Source organism: Mirounga angustirostris, unplaced genomic scaffold, assembly GCF_029215605.1.
Source record: "Mirounga angustirostris isolate CCGP_5_RB_7025 unplaced genomic scaffold, mMirAng1.0.hap1 SCAF_10, whole genome shotgun sequence".
In the NCBI taxonomy this organism is placed as follows: Eukaryota; Metazoa; Chordata; class Mammalia; order Carnivora; family Phocidae; genus Mirounga; species Mirounga angustirostris.
In genome coordinates, this window is record NW_026991718.1 from 81,113,563 (window position 1) to 81,128,349 (window position 14,787).

At 38.6% G+C, this 14,787-nt stretch overlaps 1 protein-coding gene across 7 annotated transcripts in view; it reads left to right on the forward strand.

Annotated features, from left to right (window-relative positions):
• TMEM182 (transmembrane protein 182) overlaps window positions 1-14,787 on the forward strand; it is a 126,571-nt gene that overhangs the window by 46,667 nt on the left and 65,117 nt on the right. The window contains exon 5 of one of the 7 annotated variants that reach the window (XM_045885268.3): window positions 4,053-6,235. The exons of the other annotated variants lie outside the window; for them this stretch is intronic. Within the exon in view, the coding sequence (XP_045741224.1) occupies window positions 4,053-4,273 (221 nt within the window). The 3' untranslated portion in view covers window positions 4,274-6,235. Of the gene's footprint in view, window positions 1-4,052; window positions 6,236-14,787 lie in introns of those variants that run through there. 7 annotated transcript variants of the gene reach the window in all.

The window sequence follows — 14,787 nt, forward strand, 5'->3', positions numbered from 1 at the left end:
TTCCCACCATGCTTTTTTGTGTTTTTTAATTCATTCATTTTGTCTTTTGTTTTGAAATATTTTCGTATTTATATAGAAGTTGAAAAATCCCTTCACCCAGAGACTCCATTCACCTTTCACTAACTGTCTCAATGTCTTTTCTAGCAAAAGGCTCCAGTCCTGGAACAGGCTTTGCATTTAGTGGTAATGTTATCTGAATCTCTGTCAGACCAGAATAAGTCCTACTTAGACCTTCATGACCTCGACTCTACAAGAGTCGAGGCCTGTGATTTTCTAGAATGTTCCTGAGTTGGTGTGTCTGCTGTTTCCTTCTGATTGGATTTAGGCTCTTCATTTTTGGCTATCATAGCAGTGATGCTGTGTTGTTCTCATTGTATCTTACAAGGTGGTTAGTGATATCAGTATGCCATGCCACTGGTGATTTGCACTCTGATCATTTGAGTAAGGTGCTATTTGCCAGGTTTCTTCAGTATGAAATGACTGTTTTCCCCTTTACAATTGGTAAGTGTTTTGTGGGAAGAGACTTTGAGCCTGTGTAAATATTTATTTCTCATCTAAATTTCATTTACTAGTTTTAGCATCCATTTTTTTTCCTTGCCTGAATTATTACTTCAGTGATTGCCAAATGGTGATTTCTAATTGAACTCTTCCTTCTACATTTATAAGTTAGCATTCTCTAAGGAAAAGCTTTCCCTTCTCCCTGCCTAATATATTCATTCATTTATTTATATCACTGTGGGCTCATGGATTTCTCTTTTATTCAGTGAGGTATCATGTGCCGTTACCATTATTGGTCTGATAGTCTGATTGCCTCAGAGCTGGCTAGGGGGAACCTCTGGAGCTAGCTTCTGAAACACTCCCACCATTCTGAGAGCATATCTGACATTCCAGACTTACCTTGTACTTTCTGTCCCAGCCTGGATTCACCTAGTTCTTTGAGATGCCTGGTTCCTGATATTTAGAAGCCAAGATCTGGACACTTGGTATGCTCCATGCTACTGGGGTGTTATTGCTCCCAGATCCTCCCAGGACACAGAGCCAGGAAATATATGTAGGTGTATACACACGGGTGTATCTTAACACACACACACACTTTTACTTCTGTCTATCTGTCTATCTAGAACCATAAATTCACACTGATATATTTAATTCCAAACAAACACCATAGGCTTTATTTTAGCTTTCCCCCTTTTCAAATTTGTAACTCCCTTTTCAGGCAGTGAAGAACATGACTCCAATTAACCTCAATATATTTATTTGTTTGATCAGTCTACCTCTATGTAATAGTCTCCTGACTCTTCTGTTGGCCAGATGCATTATGTAAACCCCCCATCATAAATTCTTGCTGCCATGTCAGCTAAACCATTGGCCTTTGGTGTAAATACTTACCAATGTCTCTTAGTCCATTTACTTTCTGTTTGTCTCTTTGCATGTGAGTGCGCACATGCACACATATACACACTGGTATAAAACACTGGCAATTTAATAGGTAGGGAAACACTCTTTTACCCCATGGGAAGATGTAATTATAAACTGGTATGATATGAATTAAATGACAGTATCTTCAATTAGTGAACAAGTTAAAGATTGTAGTGATAGAAACACCTATTTTCATTGCTTTCAGGATGTAAATGCTCTTCAAATAATGGCAATTTTACTTTATTTTATTTATTTATTTTCTTAAAGATTTTATTTATTTATCTGACAGAGAGAGACACAGCGAGAGAAGGAACACAAGCAGGGGGAGTGGGAGAGGGAGAAGCAGGCAGGGAGCAAGGAGCCTGATGTGGGGCTTGATCCAAGGACCCTGGGATCATGACCTGAGCCAAGGGCAGACGCTTAAAGACTGAGCCAGCCAGGCGCCCCTAAATAACGGCAATTTTAAAATATAAGTTAATTCTTCCTTATTAAGAATCATCCACATGGTTACTTGCAATACATTTTTTTTTAAAGATTTTATTTATTTATTTGACAGAGAGAGAGAGATAGCGAGAGCAGGAACACAAGCAGGGGGAGTGGGAGAGGGAGAAGCAGGCCTCCCGCCGAGCAGGGAGCCTGATGTGGGGCTCGATCTCAGGACCCTGGGATCATGACCTGAGCCGAAGGCAGATGCTTAAGGACTGAGCCACCCAGGTGCCCCGCGATACATTTTTTTTTTAAATACTCTAAATTCAGTAATGGATTTTGCAACTTTTGAGAGAAAATATGCATAAGGCTGGTTTTTCACAAAGGCAATTTTCTGTTTTTATAAAACTATCGGAAAGCACAAGAGAGTCACATGATGCAAGAGAGATAAGAAACATCAACAAATAATAACAAAGGTTTGCAGTCTGTTTGCATAAGGCAAATAGTATGCAAATAACTAAGCCAAAACTTTACATTAGGGGAGAGCAGTGTCTATATATTTGCAGAAAAATGTATTGAAATGCACAGAGTTGCTCAACAACACATGGCATTGCCATATTGTTGTCAGCATCTGAGGTACGGCTTTGCAAGGAGTTTGCTTGCCGGCTATGACTTTACTATTTCTCTCTGACATAGCTGTTGTTCAGTGGTTAAATTGCACTCTTCTGTGCTCCAGTATTTGCATTTACATTACAGACCACAGTGTGAAGGATGTTTCTTATTAGTGAAGCATCTATGTTGATTCTTCATTGCTCTGTGTTTGTATCACAATTATGAGAAAGTTTAAGACTCACCTTGGCATATTTATAAGCCCGTCTTCTTTTGTGTGTACTTCTCAGGATTCTTTACGAAATGGATGGCCCAAGAGAGAGAAGACATCCTAAATACTGTAGGAGCACAATTAACTGGAGAAGGGTGATTAATGGCTAGGCTCTTAAAAGCTACTCTGTCCTGCCAGTATGCCTCCATCTCTGCTCCTAGTCACAGGGTTATGTTTACCTTTCAGACTGGCTCGCAATTAGAATATGGAGATTTTATGCCTGATGGTTTTGTTCATTAATTCAAAGACTATAATAGGTCCTTGACATGTTTGGATTGAACTTTTGGACAACTAGCAAATGACCTCAAGTATATTTTGCTCAGGGACAAATTTGAATCCCTCAGGCTGTGTGGTTTGTGTGTGGGACTTGTCACTCACTCACCCGTGTATCAGCTTGGCTGACTCTCCTGGGTTTGCAGCTCAGCACAGTGGGGCTGCTCCCTTCTGTTATTTCAGTGACAGCCACGTGGAAAAGTATATGCTTTGCAGTATTCTCAAGTTTTAGCATTCGTGAAGCTCTTCGATCGTATCCCTCCCTCCCTGCATCCCTCCATTCTACTTCTGTTCCTTTCTCTTGTCTAATAAGGCTCTTGGTCTTAGACCTGTGGTTTTACATTCCACAGAATTTTTTCATTAATTTTTTTCTCATTCTTTCCAGGCACTGTTACCTTTATGCTATAATCAGTCTTCAGTATCTGTATTTCAATTTGAAAGAATCATGTCTATTCTTTACATTAGTTCAGTGCTTTCATCTCTGTTTTTGTCTGATACTTACTTTGGCTTCTGTTTTCATTGACAAAATTACCCACAGCATTAGTTAGCTGTATTATAATAATATAATAATAGTTGGAAAGACCTGAGCTAAAAAGCGGCTCTGAAAGCTACTGGTTGTGTTTGCATATCCTTAAAACCGAGGGTCAATAGTACCTATTTTATCAATTCATTGTACAGATTGAAATAAATAATGTATTACAGTGCTCACCCCAAACCAGGCATATAGTACAGATGGGAAATGTTAGGAGAAATTCCACTAGGCAGGATCTTTGACTCTTATGTACATAAACACCTAATACAGAGCCTGGCATACAGTAAGTACTCAATAAATGCATGTCAGCTGTTGCCATTGTTCTTATGTTGCCATCTCAGTGCTTTGAAAATTAAAGATAAGCAGTATGCATATAAAACATATAATAAAGGGTATGACACAAAGTAGGTGATTTGGCTAGAATGGTATTTTTAGAGACATATCATCAGGCAAATGATTGGTTAGTGTTCTTGGGAAAACATCTTCAGAAAGACTAAAGGTCTTTTGTTTTGTCCTTCTCAGGCATCCTGTTTTCCCTGGTGGTGATGCTGTATGTCATCTGGGTCCAGGCAGTGGCTGACATGGAAGGCTACAAAAACATGAAAATGAGAGACTGCTTGGAGTTCACCCCTTCTGTTCTGTATGGCTGGTCATTTTTCCTGGCCCCGGCGGGGATATTTTTTTCTTTATTAGCTGGATTACTGTTTCTAGTTATTGGGCGGCATATACAGATACATCACTAATCAAACCGTTGCCACCAGCGTTTTCTTGAGAGGTTTTAAAACAGGATTTTTTTTTTTTTTCATTTTGTTTTGGGGATCCCAGTGTAGAATTATTAGATGAGCTTTTTAGTTAGTATTTGAATTTTGCTTTTACATTTTACTTGTGATTTCTGCTAGTAGGAAGGTCTTAGAATCTTTCCAGACATCCACGTTTCCATCCCCTGTAGGTGCTATCAAGAACCTAGGTCTCTAAGGAGCAGTAACATGGGCTTCCCTCTCATTGCAACTGTTAGAGCTCACGCAGGTTACAAAGGCCTGATAGTGAAGCTTTGATTTAAACTTCCTTCTTGGCATTCACTTCTGCTGCTATTAAAAAAAAAAAAAAATCTTTGGAGAATAATTAAACAGAAAACAAATGTTGTCAGAGAACTTACCCCATTTCTTCTCCACACATGTGCATCTCCACATACACATTACTGACTCCTGTAAGATAATTATTTATGACTTAAAAATAAATAACAGTGTGCTTGTGGCAAGAGCCAGGCAAACCCATCAGTTCAAATGGACCACAACCTGACTGAGGACACGTACTTACTCCACTCTCTTACCAACAGGAGTTTGGTCACTTAATTCTATTCCCTTAATTGTGCATGCTTACATAACCTTAAACTATGTTTAAAAGTGGCAAATCTGTACACCAAATTACATATAATGCAGACTGGATTTTTAGAAGCTCGGTGGATTAATTATATGTAATATGGTTGCAAATATGTAAAAACCAGGTACCTTAGCTTAATACTTAGTTCTGTTTGATATTTTTAAATTCCTCCTTAAAATTATATGCTAATATGTTCAGCATGTGAAAATTTATTGATGAAATGTGCTTTTAATATGCACTAGCTATAAACTTTCAAAATATTTCCATATGAAATAATAGCCTTGCTTTATTAAAGACTATGAAATATTAACTTTTCCCAAGGTTTTATGGGTTGTAGTTCTTTTGATCATTTGATTCCCTTAATTATTGACTCTCAGTTTCTTCATCTTTACAACAGGTATTTTAACATTTACAGATATGCTAATTACTTTAACGTCTTGGAAGAAAACTTGGTGCTGGTTGGTGGATAATTCTTTCTTATTTGCTAGTGTAGACATGCAGACATTTTGCATATCAAAGATGTTTGTTTGGCACTAATTTTGATTGAAATCAAATCCATCTGAGAAGCCCACGTTGCATTTGCATTTTGGAAACCTCCACCAAGGAGCAGTTTGGTGTTGGTGAGGGAACAGAGAGCCCTCATGGTATGCGAGCTTTGTTCTGGGCACAGTGTTTTGCTCTGCAGCTGTTGTGATTACCTGAGGCAGGACTCAGAGGCAAATTAAGAGATGCTGGGGGACAGAGGGGCTATTGCTTTCCATTCAGCCATTCCCCTGATGGAGAGATTGCCTGTCTTCTCCAGACATCTGTACTTTCCATTAACCTTTTTCAGTGGGAGGGATTTCTGGAGGAATGGCCATGCTCTGAGGTTTCTGCAGAATCATGAGGGCATTTTAGTGTTTAGGGACAGAGAGGACTAGCATGTGATAAAAACAAAACACAAAAATATAAGACAAAAAAACAAAAGCTTCAGGGGTTTAACTGGTTTCTCAAGCCATCTGAGTTATAAATGTTTTTTGTGGTACTTGCCTTTGTCTTTTTCTGTTTTCATTTTTATATTGCTCCATTTACTTCTTTGCTTTTGGCTTGATTATTAGAAAAATAATTATGGGTTCTGTTATGCATATTTACTGTGATATTAAGTTATGGCATGCCATTAAGTTTTCCAGACGATGCTAGCTGTATTTGATTAGTTCATGTCATCTGTAAATACAATTCCTTTTTGTAGAACTTTGGAATGGAGCCTTTTTTCTGGTGTATTATATGTCATTTAAATTTCACATACAAGCTGCTTTCAGTAAAGGTTTGAATATTTATAAATTTCAGATGGTTATCCTCATTTTCTAATACACTTATGCGGCTACCATATATTTATCATAAGGCAATTGGCTGAATATCTGATGTGTATGACACTTTTACACAGATACATACTTTGGAAGTATTTCATAGTTGTAATGCATCAATCACATTAATTCAGATGCATTTCCTGATCTACTTACCAGCAATCCATGGAAGGAAGGAAGGTGAGTTGTATGTGCTGTGTCAATAAGTAATATACTTGAAAATAGCAGAAATATGCAGTATATTCTTGTAACAGCCTTATGTCTGATTTAAGATAGTATGTGTGTCTCTATTCTATGTATTGACTAATTTTCAGACGCTTCCAAATACTGTGTTAAAACCTTTTTTAAGAGAGTTGATTTTGCATCATAAAGTTTCAATGTAACAAATACAGTGGTGATATTCTGGAAAGTGAAGAGGGCGGTGAGTCATGCCCTTGGACTTTGGGGAAAGCTGTGATCTTTCCATACTGTATTTGTTTAGGGGTTCAGTCAGTTGGGCTGCAGGTAACATTACACTGGGACTAGCTGGAAAAACCATACAGAGAAGCTGAATAACAGTGTTCAATTTAGGAGTTGAGGGTAGGACTTAAAAAAAAATTTCTAAAAAAAAAAAAATTCTACTAGTATGTTATTACTGGCCATTTAGTCACTTTTATGACTAATGTATGAAATGTATTTATTGAATTTGAATATTAAACCCACTTATAAAGGCATATGATGGATGAGGTGTCAGTATTTGGTTCTTATCTATGTATCTATCATCAACTCATATGTACATATGTACGTGTGTGTGTGTGTATGTGTGTGTCTACTCATGATTATAAATTTGGATAGAAAGAGATAAAGAGATAAACAAAAATTAAAAAATCAGTTTCAGGGGACAGTAATAGAGCTTATGTCCCTGAGTACTACTTTAACTGTTTTACTCAATTGATGATGGTCAATTCAGTTCAACACATAATTTGACTTATATTTTCATGAAAGAAACCAAATAAGGCTTACAAAGAGGCTTAGAATGTCATTAAGGATTAGACAGATAGGGGATGCTGGTAAAAATAGGCTGTACATACATCTTCATGGGGGTAGCATTGTGGGGAAAGACCCATAGTGCTGGGATTATATGGAAAGAAATGTATTAAGAGGATGAGTCCCCAATTTGATTTTGGTGGGATGCCACCAGGAATGAGGGGGGGCTCATACAGCAGAGACAAAATAGAAACTACATTTTTGCTGATTGTCTGAAAGCATTAAATACATAGAGACATTTCCTCAGTGATGACCGAGTGTAGGTACAAAAATTCCAACAAAAACTTAGGAAGATGGTATATTAGATGTTAAAAGCCAAGGAGGGTGGGGAAATATTAAACATCATATATATTATAATGAGCATAAAGCAAGCACAGGAACATTTAACCTGGTTAGCAGGGTAAGAGGAAAGAAAGAACAAACATCCAACTAGAGCTTAGAGTTTCTGAGGCAAGTGCTAGGACCTCTGTCTCCAGGAACATTAAAATCAGCCTGGACCAGTCTGTAGGGGTGGGGGGTACTGGAGAGAACAAGTATGAAATGACAGTGGGGGAGTACTAAGGGTCCCGCTCTGGCTTCTGAAGGGTCGTGTTCCCCGCTAGTGTGTTGCTGTGATTGTGAACAATTGAAAGGGCAATTGGCTGGTTGAGCTTTATAAAATGAAATGCCTTTGGATATAGAGAATCATATGCTATGTCTAACCATTCTGTTCTATTTGTAAGGCCTCTATAAGCAAATAAATTAGAATGATTTTGAATTCAAGTAATGATTTTTCTGGTTTACACAAATGACAGAGATAGTCTAAATTGGCTTTATGAAATAAGTGTGGTTGGAGTAATTGGCATCCTGTACTGATGCTGAGTATTATGGAGATAATTTAGGGGAGAGAAGTCTCACTGGGATAAAATAAGTACACAGGCCACAAAAATTTTAATATTCCCATTCTTCTGGGAGTCAAGAAGTTATTGTGACATAATTCACTCAAAATGTAAATAGTTCCCCCTTTATGTGGCAATTGGTTTTATTTTTCTTAGCATTTCTCTTTCCATTTATTCTAAACAGGAACTGCCACTGTTAAAAAATTTACCAGTGCTTACAGATTGGATTGTCATTGAAAACTAGCTAAACAAATAGGTATTTGGTCAATACAGCTTTGAGAAGAATGATATATAAAAAATAATGCTTGTTGCCCCATATTTTGGTGTGCCATATATAGACACTATCTGCAGTATTGATATATCATCTTTACTCTCCCAAAATACAAGACTTTTTTTCTCAAGAATTTTATGGGTATATGTAAATGCTTGGAGAAATGTCAGACAGAAAGTTGGATTAACCTCTGTGTGTGTTGTACTACCCACAGACCTATGTATGTTTATATTTATGTATGTGTGTGGCATGTATGCATGTGTATGTATGGATTTGGATAACAATGCACATATATTTGTCAATAGACAGGCCTGAATATGCACACACACACATATATATGTATATAATACATGTGTGTTTATAAAAATATTTTGTATATATAATATATATGTTTATATATAATAAATACCTATATTTATTTTATATTGTATGTGCATATCGCAAATATCTGTCTGTCTCAGGCATTCCTGAGCTCTTAAGGCTTGCTGAAGGGGAGGACATATTTTGTCTTTATGCTATTGCAAGCCTATCCCAGTGGTGAGTGAGGAATCCAGGGAAGACTCAGTGAATGCTATCACAGCCTCTCTTCCTTGGACCCGGGGCATATGTGATGATGCACGTGGATTGGTTGTGTCTGACCCTATGCATGCCTAATGGCAATGACCCTGTCCTTGAACACCTTCTAACAACTGATATCTAGTTGTTAATTAATATTTACTTAATAGTAATAAATTTTGCCAGATAAAAGAATTCCTTTCTAAAGCAGCATGCCTTGGTTGAATTTTTTGAATCCTCCTGCAGAAGGTTAAGCCAACTGGATGCCTCATGAATGTCTTATTTGGGTCACTTATAGGGAGGATCCTCTGGTGTGGTGGGAAAGGTTTTTAAATCTACATCTGAAGACCTGCAATCCAATCCCTGGATTTTAAACTTAAAATTTGGCAAGTTATTCCACCTTACTTTGGCTCTGTATATTCATCTAAAATATTTACTAGTTTACTCAGCAAATAATAATTGTGTGCATACTACGTGTCACAAATGGTGCTGAATATTGGGTGTATATTACTAAACAAGACAGATGTGGTATTTTCATTCTTCAAGCTAGGATTCAAGGAAACAATATAGACAACAAGCAAATGAACAAAAAATAACCCACTATGATATATAAATTGTGATAAGTCCTCTAATGAAAAATACATAGGACATAATGACATAAAACCATGATTGTAGTCAGGGAGGTTCTTTGTCAGAAGAGAATTCTGAATTGGAGAGAACACCGAGTATTCCGATACATATAAGATAGGAAGGGGCCATCTGGGTGAATGGTGGCCTGAGAAGTTTTCAGGGAGGGGGACTAGTGGCATAAGGTCTGAGCGTGGAAAGAGCTTGACGTGTTCTAAGAACAGCAAGCTGGCTTGTGCGGCTGGACGTTGCAGGGGAGAGTTCCGTTATGAAGTTGGAGAAGTAAAGGCCCAATCATTTACTCCCCTGTGGCTGTTATAGTATATTTTGAAGCAGAAAATTGAAAGAACTTGCTGGTGGAGTGGATATGGGATGAAGAGAGGGACAAGCCAGAAATCACTCTGATTTCTAACCTAAGCCAATGGGTAGATGGAGAAGTCTGGAACAGGAAAGTCAGGGGGGAATATGTGTGAAGGAGAAAGGAATAGAACCCATGGGCCATTTTGACGATGTAATGTTTGAGGTGTCTGTGAAATATCCAAGTTGAAACACTAGTATATGGCAGTCAGGAGCTCAGAGGAGCAATCTGAGCTGGAGCCTCACATTTGGGAGTCACCACATTTAAAGCCAGGGGAAAGATGAGGAGACGAGGGCAGATGCCGAGCAAGAGAAAGAACTCTTTGCACTGGAGAACCCAACATTTATAGGGTGAAGAGAAGGTGGAGCCTGAAGAGAGGCCAGAAAGAGACATGGAAGCATTAATAGGAAATGTGGTGGGGGAATACCTGGTGGGGGGAGAATGTTTTGAGAAGGGACTGAGTTTTGAACTTTACCAACACTGCTGAGAAGATGGCTGAGACAGGGAAAGAAAGGGGACCTCTGGCTATGGAAGCTTGGAGGTTGTTTTTGACAATGATGACAGAAGTCTTGGCATAGTGGTGGGGACAGAAGCTGGATCTGATTGGTGTGAGGAGCTGATGGGAGGTGAGAATGTGAACACATGCTGGGCAACTTCTAGAAGACTGTCCTGAAGGAGAGCAAAGGGTTATGAACTTGGGGAGAAGGGAGTGTGAGGTCCAGAGGAAGCATGCTTAAGACCTGGGAAAATGAGAGCCAGTTTGGCTATTTTGCAAATCATTCTGTCCAGCGTAGAGGGTGATGATGTGGGAAAGGACCATGATGAGAGTGGGGTCATGAGGCATGCTGATGTATGTGTGGAGGGACAGTGTACCTGCCTCCCCTTAAAGGAGGTCATGTATTTGAAGACACCCAGGATGGAGAATGCACTCACTCCATTACACTTGGCAAAAAAACCCCACAAACACAAACAAAAGTCCGATTGTACGTTTACCATGTACTAGTCCCAATGTTAGGTGTCAGGGTTACAGAAAGTTGAGCAAATCACCTTGTATAGGTCAAATGTAATACTCTTCATTGCTTATCAGCCAAGCATATGAATAAGACCCGAGGGAGTCAACACAGTTGAAAGATAGATCTGTTAATATTTTGAGTAGGAATAGAAAATGACAGCAGAATCAGTATGTCAGGATGTTGCTGCCTATCCAGAAGATTTCATCACGCTAGTGAAGTTAGGTGCTTCCTGACTTGCTTCCCTAGATAAGTATTTGAGAAGGAGATTTCTTGTTTATATCTGATGGTCTTAGTTTTATTCCAATCCAGAAGAACCCTGGTGACTGTCAGAAAGCCGTCTGCTGGCATGATGGGAAATCCTCAGCCTCCTGCTTTAAGAATAATCAACACACATACTGGATATTGCATTAGAACCCTGGATCTGGATTCCACATTATTTGTTTTAGGTTGTCCATTTCTGATCTGGGACAATACTCTAAGATAAAAAGGAAAAGTATGGTATATGAAGGAAGGTTGATAAAATGTTCAGAATGAAGATTTTTAAAATTGACTCCGTTTGGATTCTAAGAAATTCTTGCGTTCCTTAATTCATTGGTAGTAAAATTAGAGGAAAGAAGAGTATAGAAGAGTTTCTGCTCTTTTGTAATTGGCCTGACTGACCACTAGTACAAGCAGTAAAACATCTCAAGCACCCAGGAAGAGGGGCTCCATCTTACGCTAGTAGATGTTGTTTTTGATTGATCAACAGTAATATCAATATAGTTCATGATTTCCAGTACTTTTATCTGTCCACATTATTTTTTATAGATAGCAAGATTTTCCAAACGAATCTGGTTGTTTTATAATGTCATCTTAATCATAAAACGGTGAACCCCAAAGCCTACATTTTCACCACCTATCAAGCTTTCAGAAAAACAGTTTCCGAGGTCTGTTACTGCCTATTCAGACACAATAGGACAGGAAAAAAAAGTCGTTAAAGAAATCTTTTAATTCTCCAAGCTGTTTTCCTTTACAAAAGTAATACATATTCATTAGGTAATTCAGAAAGTGTAAATAAGCAGAAAGAAAGACACAAATTTCACCCATAATTCCACCAGAAGAGTCAAGTGGTATATATGGTTATAATAGGTAGCCAGAAGAGGGTCATACAGAATAAAGTTCTGTAAACTTAGTTTTTTACTTAATACTATAGCTTGAACATGTTTGTGTCTTTAAATATTTCAAAGATTACTACATTCTTTCAATTACAGCCAAGCCAGTGCAACTCAAAAGCATGCCAACCCAGTCAGTGTTTTTGGAGTCACTTTGCTTGTTGTCTATGTGGACACAGTTTAAAAAAAGGAGGAATAGTAGGGACCATCCACCTGGGTTATCATGAGTTAAATAATTGTGGACAATTGAAAATCATATTAGGAAAATAACGAGTGCTCTCTAAATTTCCACCGAATGAAAATCAAGACAAGATTAACAATGATGATTACTCTGATTTTTGAGCATTTCTTATGTGCCAGTAGCTTTTTGTACGTTGTCTGTGATGTCATTTCCCTGGGGAGTTGAAGGAATGGTAACAGAAAGGGTATGCAACTTGCCCAACGCTCCACAGCTAGGAAGGGCTGGAGATGTGTTTTTAGGTGTTTGAATCTCCATGTTCTTTCTGTAATACCAATTGGCTTCTCCCTAATAGCAGTTGGAAAATGTTTTTGAACATATTTGAATAAAAACAGAAAGATTTCTGTGAATGGGTATGTGTTGGATTAGTTGCATGAATGATAAACCAAATCGCACAAAGTGAGCTACTTTAAAATCCTCCACTGACCACTCACTTTGTTGTAGTCCTTGGGCTTCAAGCATTAAATGGGATGGTTACAGTATGTGAGGGTCCCTGTGACATGCTCGATGACCTCAGTGACCTACAATCTGGTATGAGGCAATAGGAGTCTGAAGCCACTTTAATGGCTTATGACATTCTGGGGGCAAAATAGAAAGACCGCTATGTGGAAAGCTGATACCGCCTTGCAGAAATGGCTTCCTGGTTTTATTATTGAAAGCTATCACTCACAGTGTTGGAGAAAACACCCAGCTACGTGATAGAGGAAAGACCGTGGAATTCTGAGTCTAAAACCTACCTGTGTACCCTCAGGCAAGTTACTGAGCCTCTTTACTTTTCTCCAAACAATATAATTGGGCAAAGCCCCCAGGGCAATGTCCAGTCTGCGGCTGGAATTTTAACAGAGTTCCCACTCAACGCCAATTAGGGGAACAGGGATGGAGGCCTTCCAGGTGAGCAAGAGGTCTCTGGAGAGACAGAGAAAGATGGCCAGGGCTGGAATCCGAGTTCCACTCTGAGTAGCATGATCTTGAGCAATTACAGACTTCTCTATGCCTCAGTCTCCTTACCCACAAAGTAAGGACAGTAAAATGTTTGTGTTAGGTGTTTAGAACAGTGCCTGAACCAGAGTAGGTGCTAAATAAATGTTATCTACTCTTGATAGTGTTGTTGTTATCATAGTTTTGAGTTACCATGTTTCTCTAATTTCTGATCCAGGATTTCTTAACTTCACTTTTCAAGGGTCAGTGGATACAATTTTTCCAGGACCCTTCCCCCCACCTTATTCCTATATATTCATCTTATGAACATCTTCCTTCCCACTGCCTCTCCTTGTATAAGATTTCCCAGGAGTGTGATGAGAGCCAGAAAAACTTGGGGGGAGGGGTGACAATTGTAATAATATGTTCCCTTTAGAGAAAACAGACCACCAGAGAAGAGAAGTTAGCTCAGAAGTCACTTGGGTGGGTTTCCATATGTGGTTGGCCAACCTCTCTCCACCCACACTCCCCCAAAAAAGTCCAAATTGAATTAGTGCCCCTTTAAAATGGGGAATACATTTAAATATCTATAAAAGGAAAACACAGAAAGATAATGAAAAACGGCTTTCCTGCACATCGGCTTTACTTGTGCCCTTGTTACGTGGCTTCACTTTGAAACAGATCGCTCTCCTTGCAACACGTAGCATGCTGCCAGCCACCACATGGCTATTTGGCAGCTATTTAAAGCACAGATCATATTACTGCACTGCAGTGCTAGGCACCCATGTTCCAACTGGTACACAACTGATCTAAACAGAAATCAACTTCAGGTCTTCTTCTCTGAAATTAAATGTGAAGGCGTGATCTCTAGGATCATTTTTTCTTTCTTTTGCGTTACTTCTTTTTGGAACGGTGTCTTACTTGCACCACAGGGGAAAATCAGTTAGGTTGTCAGTCTGATATACTGTATTATCAGATATGTGAGCTTTTCCTCCCTTCTACATTTGCCTAAGAGCTTCTAAACGTGGAGAATACAAAGTGCTAATTGGAATGAAATGACCTGTCAAGGGTAGATACCGCATTTGTGAACAACTTCAAAAAATTCCCCAGCTTCAAGGCCCTCAGCCTGAGCTGCCTTTTTCTTTGCTTTCCTCTCTTTTCTTTTCGAACCGAAGTACTTTGTGCATCATTGATCTTGGAAGATTGTTTCGTGAAAAGAAACCATTTTGTCCCTGCCTAAGCAGCCTCAGATAAGATTTGGAAATGTGGCTGAGTGTTCAGTATTAGAAGAGCAGATTCAAGCTTCACCTTCATTATCATACAACATTTATATTTCACATAATATTCAAGAAAGACAAACAAGCAACATCCAAAATGATTTGACTAGTACATACACTGGATAACAGTGACTTGTGGTTTTAGGATTAGAGAAATAAAAATGTTTTGGAATGTGACTTGGTTAAGAGATAAGGCTCTATACAGCTGTTAACCAGAGAAAT